Source organism: Malaya genurostris, chromosome 1, assembly GCF_030247185.1.
Source record: "Malaya genurostris strain Urasoe2022 chromosome 1, Malgen_1.1, whole genome shotgun sequence".
NCBI classification, from domain to species: Eukaryota; Metazoa; Arthropoda; class Insecta; order Diptera; family Culicidae; genus Malaya; species Malaya genurostris.
The window spans coordinates 71,091,656-71,110,562 of record NC_080570.1 but is presented as its reverse complement, the minus strand read 5'-3'; the positions used below and the strand labels follow the sequence as shown (position 1 = coordinate 71,110,562).

General features: G+C 39.4%; 1 protein-coding gene across 1 annotated transcript; it reads right to left on the bottom strand.

Annotated features, from left to right (window-relative positions):
- Positions 1 to 343: 343 nt before the first annotated feature.
- LOC131440394 (L-dopachrome tautomerase yellow-f-like) lies at positions 344 to 10,370 on the bottom strand. Its single transcript, XM_058611655.1, has 6 exons — positions 10,328 to 10,370; positions 1,821 to 1,953; positions 1,523 to 1,764; positions 770 to 1,459; positions 641 to 715; positions 344 to 587 (listed from the first exon to the last, which is right to left on the bottom strand). Exons 2-6 carry the CDS (start codon positions 1,921 to 1,923, stop codon positions 447 to 449), a joined length of 1,251 nt encoding a protein of 416 aa, XP_058467638.1. The 5' UTR covers positions 1,924 to 1,953; positions 10,328 to 10,370; the 3' UTR covers positions 344 to 446.
- Between the last annotated feature and the right edge of the window lie 8,537 nt (positions 10,371 to 18,907).

Here is an 18,907-nt window from a genome sequence, read left to right as displayed (position 1 = left end):
TCTACGTATCTAAAAGGGTAACAACACACTTGACAGTTCTGAAAGAGAGCGTACGGTAGATGAAAAAAGGTATTCACTACGCTCCGCTACCCAAAGTTTTAGTAGTGTGGGCCCAAGTCCGGCGGGAACCGTGCTTATTTGAGCTCAAAATGCGGTGAGATACCACTCCGGGAACACGTGGCGAACACGTGGAACATGAAGAATAATCAAAGGACAGGAAGGTTTTCGGACTCCCCGACGTTGCTGCAAGCTCACATAATCTCGAAATGAATTGAAAATCACATCATGTAATTGTATCTATATTGGTAAGGCATGATCTTGATTTGTGGTTTGGGGGGCAGTTTTCTGACCAATGTCTAATACATTTTCGTGCGTTTAGTAATGCATTTATTGGATCTCATTGTCAAGTTCATTCTACTGAATTATTACAATCCATAAACTTGATATTACTGACATTTCGTACCAGCGATCGCATCACGAGGGCTCATGCGCCATACGTGGAAATTGTACTTATTTTCATACAACTTTGAATAGAGCCAGGTAGGTAGATTATTTGCCAGAATCCAAATGTTCCCGTCCACATCGGCCTACGATAGTATGAAATAATGACATAATACAATTTTCGAATGAAAATACCTACGTTGAGATCCCCCGGATACACTAGATGCTGATGATTCAGAAAGACTACATCGTGGTTCTCAGCCGTAAAGTTGTTCTATAGAAATTTATTAGCAATCAAGATGGGATAAACGGGATACAAGTTACTTGCCTTTTTATTCCAACAACCGATAGAGTTTCGATTCACTTCCGCGTAAAAGATAACACCTGTTTCCGGATCATAATGATGCATAGTTGATTGCGTATTCGGACCACGATCGCCCAAGGCTCGAAACAGGTCTTCATAATCTCCAGTTTTTGCTAGTGATTCGTTTTGCAATACAGTAGTATTAGTGGTAAATTCCGTAGTACTAACCATAGGATGATAGTAAACCGGTCTTGAACGAGTTAATGGGTTGCGTTTTCCTAGGGTGATCGAAAAAATTCCATCATCCCAAACGAATCTCAAGCCAGCCACGTAAAAGTTAGCTCGCTCAGGATTTGGCTGGAATGAAGCATGCTTGAAACTCCACATTCGATTAGACTCAAAACTGTAAACGTATATGGATGCTTGTATTAAATCAGGAATATAAGCAAATGCTTGATCGCATTTCTCGGCCTCCGCGTCCACAACCAGGCTAATCATACCCTCCCCAGTTTCGACAACAGTTTCTGGTATTTCGAAGGCGCGTATTTTTCGATCCTGTTCGAGATCAATAATCCAGAGATGCGGACGTTGTATCTGCATACTGTTGTTCGGATAATCAAGTTTTCCTGAATCGACGAACCAAAGACGATTGCACACATCTACTTTTGATCGGTATATCGAAACGATACGATCCTGACTTGTACGGTTAACATCCTGCAATAAAAAAATACTAATATCAATTTGTATGTTCATAAATAAACGTCTTCCAGTGCATACATGAATCTGATTGCTGATTTGATCAGGGTATGCTTTCAGGGAGGGGCTCATATCTCCTTTAGGTACACTAGAGATGTCAACTACATTGAGTGCAGCAGGAATGCTGGGATGCTTCCTAGGAATGGTGATAAACAAACGGCCCTTGTGATGTGTAATTCCCATAGGAATATTGATACGTTCCCCGAATGATTCATTGGTACGGCTTGGAGTGTTTTTGTCATTAAAAGCAATATTTTTGGAATCTTGAAAAAGAAGAGTTTGTAACATGAGGCTTTTTGTGTAAGGTTCAAAATATTACCTTCCAAAAATAAAAGTTTCTTCCAATGAAATATTTCTTCAATACTTCCGCAACCGATCGATGTTATTGTAATTACAATCAACAATACTATTCGTTCTTTCATGACAAATGTTGTTATTGTATGCAAAAAATGCTAAATTTCGAATTGTATTGAAAAATTAAAGGATTATGATTATTGTGTCATGCGAAAATTATAGTGTTAAATTATAAATACTCTGATCGAATCTTTTTGTGCAGATTTATTTTTCTGTCTAAATCATACTTCTCCTAATGTTGGTAAACCAGCTGAAATTAACATAAACATCTATCGAAGTGAGAAAGACTATTTTCTATCAACAATTTTCAGCTCATTATAGTAATGAAATTAGGTAATTTGGCGCGAATTAAATTATTACCCGAATTGCTAATATTTTGTTGTGATAGAATTTTAATTGTCTGATATAAAAACATTCAACCGATTGGAATTTTCTAATTTATTCGACTTGACTGTCATGGAAAACCGGAACTTTTATTTCCGCGTATGATGCTAAATATGTTTCATGTGAAACAAGGCACTAGAGGGTCGACTGAAGTAACCATCATACTTCAATATACGTCATTATATCGAACATTTTAAGGTTCCTAGAATCTTCCCTCTCTTTGAAGCTTGGAGAAAATTCCCCGTACTTCCTGGGTAATATGTTTTGTCATAAACCTGTTTCAATCCAGCTAGTGGTGTAATGATGCCTTTCCCATTACCAGTAATATCTTTACTACTATTTTCGGTATCGGAAAAGCCAAGTAAATTTTAATGTATATGTATGTATGTATGTATGTGTGAAGCCACCATCAGTTCAAGGCATTACCGGTGTATGCGGGTAGACTTACAGTAGATCCGAATTTGATTATCAGATAGCTTTCATATAATTGCTGTTAAGAAGGCCAAAATGTGTTTTGAGGACCCGGCGCCTTCCAGGAAGAACCTCCGGCCATATAATAAAGAATTTCGCTGTACCAGCTTAAACCCGCCTGATGGGTTGTTTGTTCGAAGGGTGCGTCTTACTCATTTCAGACCTTTAGGGAGAAACACAAAGCTTCCCCCACGTGACTCATGTTGGCAATCCACTCCATCATCCAGTCATTCACTTGTAAGATACCCTGATGCACTCCCTGCCCCTCCCCGTTGTCGATATACTTGAGCATAATACAATATAATATAATATAATATAATATAATATAATATAATATAATATAATATAATATAATATAATATAATATAATATAATATAATATAATATAACATAACATAATATAATATAATATAATATAATATAATATAATATAAAACAATATAACAAAATATAACTACAGACAACAGACATCCAAGCTATTGCAAACTTCTTTAAAAAGCTGTGTAAAGCATACAAGTGATAATCCGTTAAAAATCACCGTTGCACACGGCTTTGCACGTATGAATGTCTGTTTGATATCTTTTCTCTGTGATATAACATAATATAAAATACTATAATACAGTATAATATAATATATTATAATATAATATAGCACAATTTAATATAATATAATATAATATAACATAAAATAATATAATATAATATAATATAATATAACATAATACAATACAACATAATATAACATAACAGAAGATAATATATGAAATAATATGCTATGATACAATGTATAACAGTTGATGTCGCAGTACTGCAGGAAACATAATATTTCATCTTAAATTATAATAATAATTATAATAATAGTAATAATAATAATAACAATAATAATGATGATAATAATAATAATAATAATAATAATAATAATAATAATAATAAAAATATATAATACAATGTAATATAATTCAATTCAATATATATCAAATAATACAACAAACAACATGTTGCAATATACTATGATAAAGCACTTTAGGATGGGCTTCAAACTACAATCCATTTCGCACCCTCTCATTCTGCTACTAACGCAGAAGGCGATAGCACCCAGTCGACGCCGTTCTATTGACCAAATGTCATCATAGACGCTCGGGGAGGCATGAGATAGGAACTTGTGAGGACTTAGTTATCTCACCATTTGACGAAAAGCCAAGTAAATTTTAATGGCCATAAACTAACAAGATCTCCATCGTTACCATAAATAACAGTGTGAAATTTTCAACACTCTTCACTCGATAATTTCGAAACCGTAAGTTGGATCCTGGTGAAATTGCATGCAACCATTGAACCAGAAGACCTTCAATTTGAGCCTAAGTATTTGAAAATCGGTTTAACAATCCCTGAGAAATCGAAGGGTTCCGATTTCATTGAGTTTTTTTATCACTCTTGTGGGTACTTCCGGAACTGGGGAGCGGGGATTGGTACAACAAAAATCGCCTAGTTTGCCAGTTCCGTAGAGTTTTTATGTTCGTTACATCGTCACTAACATTCTGGAGACGCAAGTCGAACCCGGATAAAATTTTGAAAATCGAAGATTGGAGTTTTTAATCACTATTTACAGTACTTCCGAAACCGGGGATCGGTACTGCCGAAATGAGTTTGTTTTGCCATCAACTATCAGGAATCAGAACAAATTGGCTCAAATGGCACGTTCCCCTTGATATTTGGAGATTTGTGCCTTGCCATCAATTTGTTTTTAGCATCATTTTCCCGATATATAAGAGGGAAGCATTGAAAGGAAATGGTAAGGGTTGGACTAGGAGGATGGGAAAAATTGACGACACAAAAACACATAAAAGCAGAAGTAAATTCTGCACCCCTAAGGGATGCTGAACAATCTGCTGGGGATCACATTTAGTGGAAGCAGAAGTAAATTCTGAACCTCTACGAGGTCCCGAACAGTCTGCTGTTAATAAAACCTCCAACCCCCGAGAGGATTTGAAGATCTTACAAAAGCGACACCATTCTGCACTCCCGGAAGAATGCAGAACGATTCGCAGTATGTACGAGCAGAAGTAAATTCGGTACCCCCCAAAGAATGCCAAACAATCTGCTAAACCCTATTTAAGGTGAATACAGAAGGGATTCATTCACTCCAGGAAGAACGATGAACCCTTCTGACTATAGCTCCTTACCACATTGGGTAAGAAACGAGAGAATATCCTTCAATTTTAGCTCCGCATACACAGACTCAACCATGTATGGAGAACCAAAAACCCGGATACGTAGCTGCGTCAATGCGGGACAGTTACATATCAGATGATATGAAGTACCATAATCGCATTCACACAAATCACACGAATAATACTCAGCACGTTGAATAGTAGCCATGTGATAATTGAGTTTGCAATGTCCAGTCAGAGCTCTGACCAGAATACTGCAATGATGTTTGGAGAAATGCAGTAGATACTTTGACATTTTCAGATTTAAATCTGGTAGAAATGCTTTTGTCTGAGCGCAAGTTTGCAAGCTGCGCCAGTAGCTGGCATGTTTGGATACAGCCCAAGAACGAATCTTGTGCTTTATCCAACTAATTGAAAGTGGTAAAGCTGGTTCAGGACCAACGAAATCATTCGTTGCACCAGCTCTAGCCAACTCATCAGCCCATTCATTTCCAGTAATACCAGAATGGCCGGGTACCCATAAGAAGTAAACAGCATTTGAAATGCTGAGGTCTTCAATTTGAGTTCGACATGCGATCACTAGATTCGACCGTGAGTCATTCGAACTGAGTGCTTTTAAGGCTGCTTGACTGTCGGAACAAAAATAAATTCGCTTACCACAGATCCTCTGCTGAAGTGCCGATTGTACTCCACACAGAATCGCGTAGATTTCTGCTTGAAGCACAGTACAGTATCTACCAAGTGAATGAGACTGCTCCAGCCTCATTTCACGACAGTAGACACCAGCACCAGCACGACCATTCAACAGAGAACCGTCCGTATAACAAACTATGTGTTCATCAAGTTGTCGTTCCAGACAACCAGACAACCAGACAACCATTCCTCACGAAGAGGATAGCTCACATTGAATGTTTTGAAAGGAAAACTGCATGTGAGAGTTAGGTCACTAGGAGCGAGTGAATACTCATCCCACGTAACCATTTGAGACCACAAGCGAGTGTGGCTGGTAGCATAATCTAATGGGTTACTGTTCCAAAGCCCTGTAACCTTAAGACGATATGCACAAGATAATGCTTCTTGTTTTAGGAACACATGTAGTGGTTTAATGCACAGTAGCGCCTCTAGAGCAGCAGTAGGAGTTGTCGTGAATGCTCCTGTCATCGCCATTAGGACCATCCTTTGGAGATGATTTAGCTTTGACTGAACTGTCGCGACTTCTCCTTTCTGCCACCATACAAGACATCCATATGCTAAAATTGGTCTAACAATAGTTGTGTAGATCCAATGAATATATCTGGGTTTGAGTCCCCATGATTTTCCAAAAGCTCGTCTGCATTGGCCGAAAGCCATACAAGCTCTTTTAATTCTGAAGTCAATGTGAGCAGAAAAATTCAGTTTTGAGTCAAGAATAACCCCGACGTATTTAACTTGTTCGACCACAGTGACCTCTGAACCAAAGAACTGCAACGGACGAGCTCCTGTGATTATCCTACGATGAGTGAAAAGCACCATTGATGTTTTGCCCGGATTTACAGATAATCCAACCTGACAACACCATTGTTCAACAGATCGCAGGGCTTGCTGCATTAAATCAAAGAGAGTGTTAATGCTTATACCGGTCATCAATATATGATAATCGTCGGCAAAACCATAAGTCGGAAATCCAAGGTTATTAAGTTTCCTTAACAAACCATCAGCGACTAGGTTCCATAAAAGTGGGGATAGTACACCACCTTGAGGACACCCACAGACACTCAGCTTTCTAATCTCTGCTTGCCGAAGCGATGAACAAAGAAGTCGATTGCTAAGCATTGCGTGTATCCAATTTGTGATACTTGAAGGTATGCCATGACCACGGGCTGCTTCCAGAATTGAATTGAAAGACACGTTATCAAAGGCACCTTCAATATCTAGGAAAACTCTCAAGCAAGATTGCTTTTGTGAGAAAGCTTTTTCAATGTTGTACACAACATCATGTAACAGGGTTGTAGTGGACTTTCCACGCTGGTAAGCATGTTGCATTCCATGTAGCGGATGCACGCCCAAGCTAACATTCCTGATATAGTGATCTACTATGCGTTCCACTGTTTTAAGAAGAAATGAGCTTAGACTGATAGGCCTGAAACTCTTCGCTTCCTCATAAGTGTCGCGACCGCCTTTGGGAATAAATTTGACAATTATTTCCTGCCAAGCTCTTGGAATGTATCCTGTCGCAAGACTAAAAGTAAGTATTTTCTTCAAAACATGTTTGAAATGTTCATACCCTTTCTGCAGTAACACTGGGAAAACTCCATCCTTCCCAGGAGACTTGTTCGGAGCAAAACTCTCAACTGCCCATTTGACCGATTCAATCGTCACAACGCTTCGAGCAAGGGCCCAAGAATCGTAACTACCTGAAAAAGTCTCGGGAAGAGCTGTCGGTGATGGATCCATACATCCTGGAAAGTGAGTGTTAAAAAGATAGTGAAGTACATCACCTTCTTCAGACAAGTGTTCACCATCTGAAGTTCTTAAGAAACTGACATTAAAGTCCTTAGACTTCGAAAGTAACTTATTTAATCTGCTAGCCTCGTTGAGACTAGAGACATTTGTGCAGAGGCTTTTCCAACCACTTCGCTCAGACGATCGAAGAGCATTTTTGTAAGCCCTTCGAGCCGACACGAATGCCTCCGACCCATTTCTGCGTCGGTGGTTCCAAGCTCTTCTGCATAGTTTCCTTAGTCTAGCAAGTTCAGCATTCCACCAAGGAGTTCCTCTAGTAGCTCGCACAATCCGAAGTGGACAAGCCTCTTCATATGCTGCAACTATGAGTGAGTTTGTCTCGTCGACAACATTTTCCAAATCAGTTGGGGTTTCAATTGTTGGTTGGTACCCGTAAAATCTAGTCGCCAAGCCCTCTTCATAGAGGTCCCAGTTTGTAGATTTGGGATTACGATATGTGATAATATCAAATTTAACGTTTGAATGATCAAAGAAGATGTACTTATGATCAGACAACGAAGGTTCGAGCTCATCGGAGACGAGCCAATTCACCAACTCATGCGCAATTCTATCAGAGCAGAGAGTTACGTCCAAAACCTCCTCTCTTCCAGATCTCGCAAAAGTTGGACGGTTTCCTGCATTGACTATGTGCAGGTTTGTACTGCTCACAAATTCCATCATATCAGAGCCTCTCGAATTTATATCTGTGCTGCCCCAAATGATATGGTGAGCATTTATGTCACTGCCGATTACAAGCGGTAAATCACTTTTGCAGCAGTATGATACAACCTTTTTGAAGTCATCGCTTGGCGAAGGTTGGTTATGCGGCAAATATGCCGAACAATAGACATATTTCCTGTCTATGCCATCAGTAGTCATACCAACTGTGACAGCACAAATATCCCGAGTTGTGAGCTCCGATATGAGAGAAACATCGAGAGCACTGTTTGCAAGTATGCATGCTCGAGGCATTTCACGTGGATTAGTCATTCCGGTCTTGTTGAAGGCAGCAAAGACTGGGTTTAACAATTTTCCAACGTAGAAGTTTCCCTTTTGGAAATATGGTTCTTGAACCAAAGCTAAAGAAGCTTTACCTTCTTGCAGAAGTCTGGATAGATTCATAGTTGCTGTACGTTTATGCTGGAGATTGATTTGTGCTACTCTAACCATTATCAATTAAAGTAACGAACACTCCACCTCCAGCACTTACCGTACAACAACTACAAGAAACCAAATATATTGGCTTATAATCGCCTATAGCGAACCATGTAAGGATTTTTTTAAATGTTTTAATCTTTTAAATCCCACGAGTTGCGAAGAAAGAAGTCGTCCACTGTGCCAGAGCTTCGCTTAACACAGTAAGGGAAAATCCCAAGATATTCCGTTCACGACTGCATTGTTTAACCTCCTGCAGCCATTCAGCCATCGGCACGGAAATACACCTTGACTTAGGAGTTCCTATTTTTGTGGCCTTTTACGACATGGAACAGGAAACCAGTGGATCAATTCTTGGTAAAAAAAAAAAAAATTCCGCCGGATGCCACACGGCTTACCTGTTTGGTGGACTTATACCACCGGTACAGGTGGATTGTAGCGTTATTCTTAGCCAGTTGGGAAACCGCTACCGACACTACACGGCTATCTAGGCTGCTCAGAGAGGGAAATTGACATTGATGGTCAACTTCCATGGATGGCCGAGCAGCCGATAACTGGGGAGCGGGGATTGGTACAACAAAAATCGCCTAGTTTGCCAGTTCCGTAGAGTTTTTATGTTCGTTACATCGTCACTAACATTCTGGAGACGCAAGTCGAACCCGGATAAAATTTTGAAAATCGAAGATTGGAGTTTTTAATCACTATTTACAGTACTTCCGAAACCGGGGATCGGTACTGCCGAAATGAGTTTGTTTTGCCATCAACTAACAAGATCGGTAAACTAAAAGATTTTGCTAACCATTTTTGGAGAATCCGCTTCGTTTTGCATGCTCACTTATAAAAACACTCCTAATATTGAGATTTTCGCACTTATCACTCTGTAATTCGGCAGTCGTATAAAAATAAAATTCATTAATTTTCTATGAGTTTCAAGACCCTTTCATTTGAAAACTGTTTGTGAGAATTGGTCCAGCCATCTCTAAGAAAAATGAAACTCCCTGTAATTTTGGAACCGAAAATCGAATCCAGGAAAAATTGAGTAGTTTTCGAGAAAAGTGAATGCATAAAAATGTTACATACATACATACACACAGACATTTTGAAATCTAGACCGAGCTTATTCAAACGGTATATGACACCCGGCACTCGGGTATCGGTTCAAAAGTTGGCTTTTACAGCGATTGTAAAGCCTTTCTATATGAGTTTTTGTACCGTTCATCGAAATATTGCTTAACGATATTCAATCATTGAACATGTTTCTATTTGATGATTTATGCTTATAAATCAATTACCTTAAAAACATTTTGGGGAGCATGATGAAAAGTGATCAATTCAAATTGGTTTGTGAGAAGGTACACGATACAATAAGCTGAACATGACCTTGTTACTTTTTTCACTTCCGCACTCAATAAAAAGATTGCATTTGTGTAACAAGCCTCGTCTAAACAGGTAGAGCCCCAATGAAACGTTCACATCTTTAATTTGTTTCTATTATTATAATCACTCCTAATATATTTATATTATTTAATAAGTTTATTTATTATGATTGAGGTTGATACTGGAATGAAACGGACTCCCAGTAATTTCTAGTTTTGAATTGTATAGTGACAGCGTGAGTCACTAGAGTACAACATCAAGGTCACAAGCTAAGAACAATTTTGAAAATAAACAAAAGGATATGGTTTACGATGAAATATAGACAATTCCAATTCAAACCTGTTTTAATTACAAATAACACCATAAATTACTAATGCGTAGAACAGTATCACATCCTGTCTTAAAATATTTAACTACTATATAAACCACTTACACAAATCTTATTCAGTTTACTTCGTTCGACAATTAACGGCCAACTGATTGCTTACCTGTTGCGAACATCGAAGTTATTTTGTTTTATATGCCTCAACGCTTCCCGTAGTAAAACTTGCTTCTTGGATATATGCACATGTGCGTTATAGTAGAATGGCTAAATAAGGCTCGTTTCCAATGTAACCGTATTTTTAATTACATTTTGTTTACAGTTTTTTATATTTTTATATCATCATATCGTGAATTGGATTCGGCAATATAAGGTTCCTAGACTGAAGCTACGATAGGACCCAATTTATATTAATCGCGAGTGTTTTATTTCATTCTAACGTGCATATCTATTGATTTACCAGAATGAGCTCTGATATCACTTTCTCAAGCCGTCATTCGCTCATGACGCTCATGATTTCGGAAATTTGTAAATTTTTCAGTTCCAGAGCCGATTGCAATTCTAAGACATTTGTTTCGATTTCCGAAATTTCATGCCCCACCCGCTATGGAGATTTTTCAAAATCGAAAGTTTTCAAACTTTATCTGCCGGGCAGCATCCGATTTAGCTCAAATTTTACATAGGAACTTTTTTTTGAGGTGCTTAAACTTTTTTTTTTCATAAATACGTTTATTTCATAGGCAATATACATAAGTTTTTCTTCGCCGTGGCATCTACAATACATAGTACTTTAAACCTAATACATTTCGAATATCCTATTAGTATGTTGGTATTCATTAGTTAATCTAAACACTGTTTTTATCAAGCGAGTTGCTATTATAAATTACATTAAATGAAATACATTTATTTTGTACATGATCTTAGAACTATTTCAGGTTTGTTTGTATCAGTTCATCACTTTTATTTAATATAAGATAGCTGGCTATTGGTTGAACTCATGGAAGAGAAAACAATCTAACATAAAATAAAATTTAAATTGGAACTCCAATGGACTTAATGAAATAATAAAGAAGTTTCATGTAAGGAACGTCACGACAAGCAAGAATGTCGCGAACTGGGACATTGGATAGTCTACCTTGGGTACGCAAGGAATTTATTAGTTGAGATCTGACATCACGATACTCCACGCATGTCCAAACAACATGGTCAATATCGCGGTAACCTTCGCCACAAGCACAATGATTAGTCTCGGAAAGTCCAATTCGAAGGAGATGTGCATCTAACGTGTAGTGATTGGACATGAGTCTGGACATCACACGAATGAAATCTCTACTCACATCCAATCCCCTGAACCATGCCTTTGTCGATATTTTAGGAATAATTGAGTGCATCCACCGACCCAGATCATCTTTATCCCAAGAAGCTTGCCAGCTGGCAAGTGTTCTTTGGCGAGACGCGCTATAGAATTCATTGAAAGCAATTGGTCTCTCATAAATTTCACCCTCAATAGCACCACGTTTGGCTAAAATATCGGCTCTTTCATTGCCTGGAATGGAGCAATGAGCCGGGACCCAAACTATTGTGATTTGATAATTATTATTCAATATGACGTTCAGGCACTGTTTTATTTTGCCCAAGAAAAAAGGTTCATTTTTGCCAGCAGCCTTTGAAGGAATGGCTTCAATTGCACTCAGACTATCTGTGAAAAGAAAATAATGGTTTGGAGATAATGTGACGATTATACTCAAACTATAATGAACTGCTGCTAAACCTGCTATATAAACAGATGCAGGTTCTTGAAGCCTAAAGGAGACCGAAACATTATTGTTGAACATACCAAACCCTGTCGCTTCTTCAATTCGCGATCCGTCCGTGTAAAACATTTTCTCAGAGTCGATATGCCTGAACTTACTTGTAAATATTTTTGGGATTTCCAACGAGCGTAGGTGTTCCGGAATTCCACGCACTTCGCGCTGCATGGATGTGTCGAAAAATAAAGTTGAGTCAGGGACATTTAGGAGGCTGACACGGATAGGAATATATCTTGAAGGGCTGATTTCCTGTGAATCTTGTTTGAGATTAAAGCTCAACTAGCCTTTCGAAGTTATTAATAACTAGGGGATTCAGTACCTCGCATCTTATTAGCAGTCGCGACGAAAGCTCCCAAAAACGATCCTTCAATGGAAGAACTCCCGCCAGAACTTCAAGACTCATTGTATGTGTCGAATGCATGCAGCCTAAAGCAATTCGCAAACAACGATATTGAATTCGCTCTAATTTGATAATATGAGAGTTTGCAGCGGAACGAAAGCAAACGCATCCATATTCCATCACTGAAAGTATCGTTGTCTGATACAATTTTATTAGATCTTCCGGATGAGCACCCCACCAAGATCCGGTTATTGTTCGAAGAAAATTTACTCTTTGTTGGCATTTTGTTATCAGAAACCTAATGTGTCCTCCCCACGTGCATTTGGAATCAAACCACACCCCGAGGTATTTGAAAGTCAAAACCTGTTGGATCATTCTTCCCATCATATGAAGCTGAAGCTGCGCGGGATCATGCTTTCTTGAAAAGACGACCAGCTCTGTTTTTTCCGCAGAGAATTCGATACCCAGATGGACAGCCCAAACGGACAAGTTATCTAAGGTATCTTGCAATGGTTTTTGCAGATCAATAGCTTTGGGTCCAGTAACTGAAACTACGCCATCATCTGCCAATTGTCTTAGTGTACATGGGGATACTAGACAGCTGTCAATGTCATTCACGTAAAAATTATAGAGGAGCGGACTGAGGCAAGAGCCTTGCGGTAGAGCCATGTAGCTAATTCTGAATGTTACCAAATCGCCATGTGAAAAATGCATGCGTTTCTCTGACAAAAGGTTGTGCAAATAATTATTTATAACCGCTGGGAGTCCATGTTGGTGAAGCTTGTCTGAAAGAACATCAATGGAAACTGAACCAAATGCTCCTTTAATGTCTAAAAATACAGATGCCATTTGTTGCTTTTGAGCGAAGGCAATTTGGATGTCAGACGAAAGTAATGCAAGGCAATCATTCGTCCCTTTATTTCTACGGAAGCCAAACTGAGTATCTGACAACAAACCGTTCGTCTCGACCCAAGTGTCGAGACGTCGTAGAATAATTTTTTCGAACAATTTTCTGATGCAGGACAACATCGCGATGGGTCTATATGAGTTGTGATTGGAAGCTGGTTTCCCCGGCTTTTGAATGGCGATAACTTTCACTTGCCTCCAGTCAGGTGGAACAATATTTTGCTCAAGAAGCTTGTTGAACAATTCCAACAAACGTCTTTTTGCGAGGTCGGGCAGATTCTTCACCAAGTTGAATTTAATTCTGTCCAACCCAGGAGCGTTATTGTTACAAGACATGAGTGCTATGGAAAATTCCATCATTGAAAAGGGGCTATCAATGGAACCATTATTTGAAAAAGATTCCCTAATAATGCTATGCGTAGGAACAGAATCTGGACAAACTTTCCTCGCAAAATCAAATATCCATCGGTTCGAGTATTCCTCACTCTCATTTCCTACGTTACGATTCCTCATTCGTCTGGCCGTATTCCAAAGAGTGCTCATTGAGGTTTCTCTTGACAAACCTTCGACAAAATGTCTCCAATAGCTACATTTCTTGGCCCGAAGTATGCTCTTGTACTTGGTTTCTAAAGTCAAGAATTTTTCAAAATTCTGAGGAGTTCCTCCTCCTCGTTTTAAAAACGTCTTGAAGGCATTTTGTTTCGCGTGCTTAGCATCTGAGCACTCTTTGTCCCACCAAGGGTTTGGAGGCCTTCTGTTAGACGATGAACCAAGAAATCGTTTGGTTTGGGCTTGTTCTGCGGCCTCCAGAATCGCACAAACGAGGAAGTCATATTTTTCAAGTGGGGGGAGCTCTTCCATTGAAGTTAAGGCACTTGAAATATTACTTTGGTATTTAATCCAGTCAATATTTTTTGTCAAATCATATGGAATATTAACTGAATTAGCAATGCCTTTGTTACTGCTAATTGAGATGATGATTGGTAAATGATCGCTACCGTGTAAATCAGGAAATACTTTCCAGGTGCAATCTAGTCGAATTGAAGTCGAGCAAAGAGATAAATCTAATGCACTTGGACGTGCAGGAGGTCTTGGGATCCGTGTCATGCTACCCATATTTAGTACCGTCATGCTAAAATTGTCGCAAATATTATATATTAAGGATGATCTGCTATCATTGTAAACGGAACCCCACATCATTCCGTGCGAATTGAAGTCTCCTAAAATCAAACGTGGAGCAGGAAGGGCTTCGACAATTTCATTAAGCTGTCGTTGTCCAACTTGAGCTCTTGAAGGAATATATACTGAAGCAATGCAAATGTCCTTTCCTTTAATGTTTATTTGACAAGCAACAACTTCTATACTAGAAGTCGAAGGAATATTTAATCTATAAAAGGAATAACATTTCTTAATTCCTAAAATCACTCCACCATACGGAGAGTCTCTATCGAGACGTATAATGTTAAAGTCATTAAAATTTAAGGCTATGTTTGATGTAAGCCATGTTTCGCACAAAGTAAATACATCACATTTTTGACTATGCAACAAAACTTTAAATGAATCAAGTTTTGGCATGATGCTTCGACAATTCCACTGCAGAACAGTGATTGAATCATTTGCGGAGGATGATAAATTATCCATCAAATGATACAAAACCTGAAAGAACTGGCCATTGAGCTGATAACTGTTTCAAAAAAGTTCTAGCTATTGGAAGGAATGCCGTTATGATAGTCTTTAGAGGTTCAGAAATATTGAATGCTGCGAAAATCCATTCTACAATTTCCGAAAACTTAAGTAATCCTGTTGGTGAATGTGAAACGGAGCCCACTGGATTATTGTCTTTTCTTGAGCTAGTTTCTGGATTGGTTTGTGAATTTGACAAACCAGGAGGCACAGTTTTTGGTTTTAAATTTGGCTTTTTAGCTTTAACACGGGGATCTTTTTTTGAAGATGTAATTTTAGGTGTCTTTTTAGGTATTTTGTGGTTTGTTAATCTCCTCTTAACAGACCCTTGAGGAGTGACAAACGAGGTATCTTCACTATTTCCGTCGGAGTCAGATTCCTCTGGCTCCATAAGATTTGAAAAACCGTTTTCGGTTTCCAAGGGGGAGACATGTATGCAGGCCTTCCGAATGCTCATGCGTGCAAAAATGCGACAGCGAGAGCGCACCGAAAATGTGTGTGTCGCATATTTATCCTGTGAGCGTGAGCACCGACTCAAAGAGCAAACCAAAAGCAAGTAAGAGACGCGTAGCGGGCACATAGATACGGGATGTGCTGCTTGAAATTTCAGAGCATCGCATTTTCTTCTGCGCGCGACTCGTGCGCTTTGGTCTCAAGAGACAGCGCACGAGATTTTTTCTGAGCGCAGCTTGTGTGCTATGTGAGCCACAGTAAAAGCTGCTGTTATTATTATTTGTTCGTGCCTAGAGCGGTTCGTGCGACTTGTGTCCTATCCTAAAGGAAGAGATGAAGAGGATGAAAATAACGTACAAACCACTCGTAGATCGCATGAAGCGAGCGCGCCGCGCTATCTCATGCGACGAAAGCGCTTGAGCCTCGCTCTTGGCAGAATGCGATGAGACTTTACAACGACGCGTGCATCAGTTTCTGGTGCGGTACGTAAATGTGCCAAAGAGTTCTCTTGAGAGCGGCAAAAGTACGTCGCATGCGCGTGGTTGTCTTATGAGAATGAGAATTTATTTGTCTCAGCGCAAAATAAAGAGCGCGCGTGCATAAGGCCTGCATGTATGACCGTTTTAAGCATTTCTGCATATGTGCGCTTAGACCGTGCTTTTAAAGAAAGCTTCATTTTGTCTTTACGCAACTTAAATGCAGCGCATACTGAAAGATCATCATGAGGTCTCTCCCCACAATAAACACATTTTTCAACATCTTTATCGCAAAGATTATCCTTATGAGGCCCTTGACATTTGATACATTTGGACTTATTACTACAGTAAGTAGCTGTATGCCCGAATTTTTTACAGTTCGTGCAATTCATAACACGCGGTACGAAAAGCCGAACAGGATGACGAATTTTATCGATATAGACATGGCTAGGAAACGCAGATTCGGCAAATGTTACACGAAACGAATCTGAGGGACGATACGACTTTTTTCCATCGACAATAGATGCTGAGTACAATTGCTTGCACTCGAGTATCTTAACTCCCTCAAGCATGGAGTTTTTAAAACGACCAACTCCATTTTTAAGTAAATCATCGGCCGTCAGACTTGCTTCAGTCACAACACCGTCATTTTCCACCTCCTTCGATGGAATGTAAACTCGATATTCAACAGAAAATAATTTACAGGTTACAATTTCGTTCGCCTGTTTCAAGTCATTGACAACAACTCGAATTTTATCTCTATTAACTTTACATATTTCTTTAACTTCAGAGAAATGTGATGTCAAATCCTTGGTAATTTGCATCAAATTTAAAATCTTTTCTTTTTTTCGAAGATAGACTATCCATGGCCCAGTGGTACCCTGTGGATAATGTTTAGCCCTCGGAGTATTTAAACTCTTACTAGTATCCGGAATCGGATTCGGATGATCTTCCATGAGATCGTCCATTACATTAAATTTTTTTGTAAATTAATAATACCAAAATAAAAACTTATGTTTAGTAAAATTTCAGATATAAGAAATAAAAAATAAATTAAATTAAATCTACCTTGTAGCTGATGTCTCTGTTCCTTTATCGTGAAGAACGACGTGAAGCTCTTCCAACGATTTCCAATTGGCAGTCTTCTGCTGTTTCCAATTGGCAGTCTTCTGTCGTTTACTGCTATCTCAGTTGCTCTGCCGTCGTTATGAACACCACTGCACTTGCTGTGCTGCCTGTACCTGACCCCAAATACAGTGCTTTTGCTCTTGGTGGCGATCAAATGCGATGCTTGCAGTGTAGCACCTCGCGATATATGCCGTCTCTTTTGATCCTACGCAGCGTACAAATTCTGGTACCTGGTAGATCAGCACTGGGTTGCTTTAGCACCTTTGTGCCTTTGCACCCCTTCGTCTTCGCACCTTTATGCGATGGCACCTCTGTGACTCGTCACTTCTATGCTCACGCACCTCTGTGTTTCTACACCTCTGTGCGTATGAACGGGATGGCCTTCGTTGCTAGCTTTCCAGTCGGGAAACGCCCCGAATATTGCGTTTGCTATGGGCAGTTTAACTACCTGAAGCTTAGAATTGTCTCGGTAGCAGCCGTTAACTCACGAGCCAGTACAATCGAAACACAACCTCTTCGCTTGAATGGTTTTTACTGAATGATGAGCTTAAACTTTTGAGCACTACCGCTTTACGAAACTAGAGATGACCTCAAAGCATTAGCACCTTAGTATTTGTTTAACCTACCGTTCATACATTGCATGACAGCGAAGACACAATATTAACAAGCTATCCAGCTCTCACATTTCGCGAACAGATGAATGCCAACATCATTTTTTGCGAGCATGGCGCCCTCAGGCGAGTCCGCATCTAATCCCGTTCAAAAGAAGTAGAGGAGAGAAATGTAAAATTCGTGCGCGCGAAAAGAGCAGCACTGCGCACCCATACAATTGACACGATATGTTGAATGTGATGCCGTGCGATGGCGTTCCTGAACTGAAGATTGATTTCGCTCCAAGCTGACAGGGTCTTATGACAGGTACTTTTAGGGAAAAAAATTCGAACAAAAACTTGAACGATTCTGTCGCCGACGCAAACCTTAAATCCAAAACAAAAATCAGCTGTTATTGCCGTAACACTCGTTCATTCATGATTAAAGAAACTTTGACCGCAATAATTCATACAACTAGTACTTACTGCACACCGCGAGGAAGAATCAAATTACATCAACTGCACTCGGCGTTGAGTCCGGTCGGTCACATCGTAAAACAGACAAATTATGCTAAGTCAACATTCTCGATGCCGATGCCATTGTCGCCCCGCGATATATTGATATATATTCAATAACATAAGCGGCGCAACGTAGGAACATAAGGAATCATTCAAATATTCAATGTACTTATATATATTTGTAAATAATTGGCTTTAAGAAATTTAGATATAAAAACCCAAAAATTATCAATAAAGACACAGTCAAAATCCAAACCTCATTCAGCAAACATTCGTTTCCGAAACACCGGAGCTCTTCGTTGGTTTCCACCTTGCATCCCTTGGACGAAGGGCCCCATTCCAAAGTCTATAGCGTGTAGTATTTGTTACGCAGGTGCTACAAACTATAGAATTCAATCTAGACTTAGAGGTGGCTTGTACTGCAGGACATCTCTAACTAGAACCTTGGTCGAACGTCGTAAGATCGCCCAACCGGTGGGCGATATATGGTGGCTCCAGAGAGGATTTATCCTCAAGTTTCGCGACGTTAAAGGGAACGAAATAAAAGTTCAAGCGTGTCCGTAGCTCATAGCGGACAAATAAACGTGTTGTAACGAAAAAGAGTGTATTCATAGCTAATACACAAGTGAGTGAGTGTTTGACGTCTGTCAGTACAATATCACAACCAGGTGATATATCACGCAATTCGTACCAGAAGGAAACATCGTAAATATGGCCTCCACATCGTACGTGAACAATCCCAACGGGAACTGCCGCCTGTGCCAGGACAAGGACAGTGCGGACGA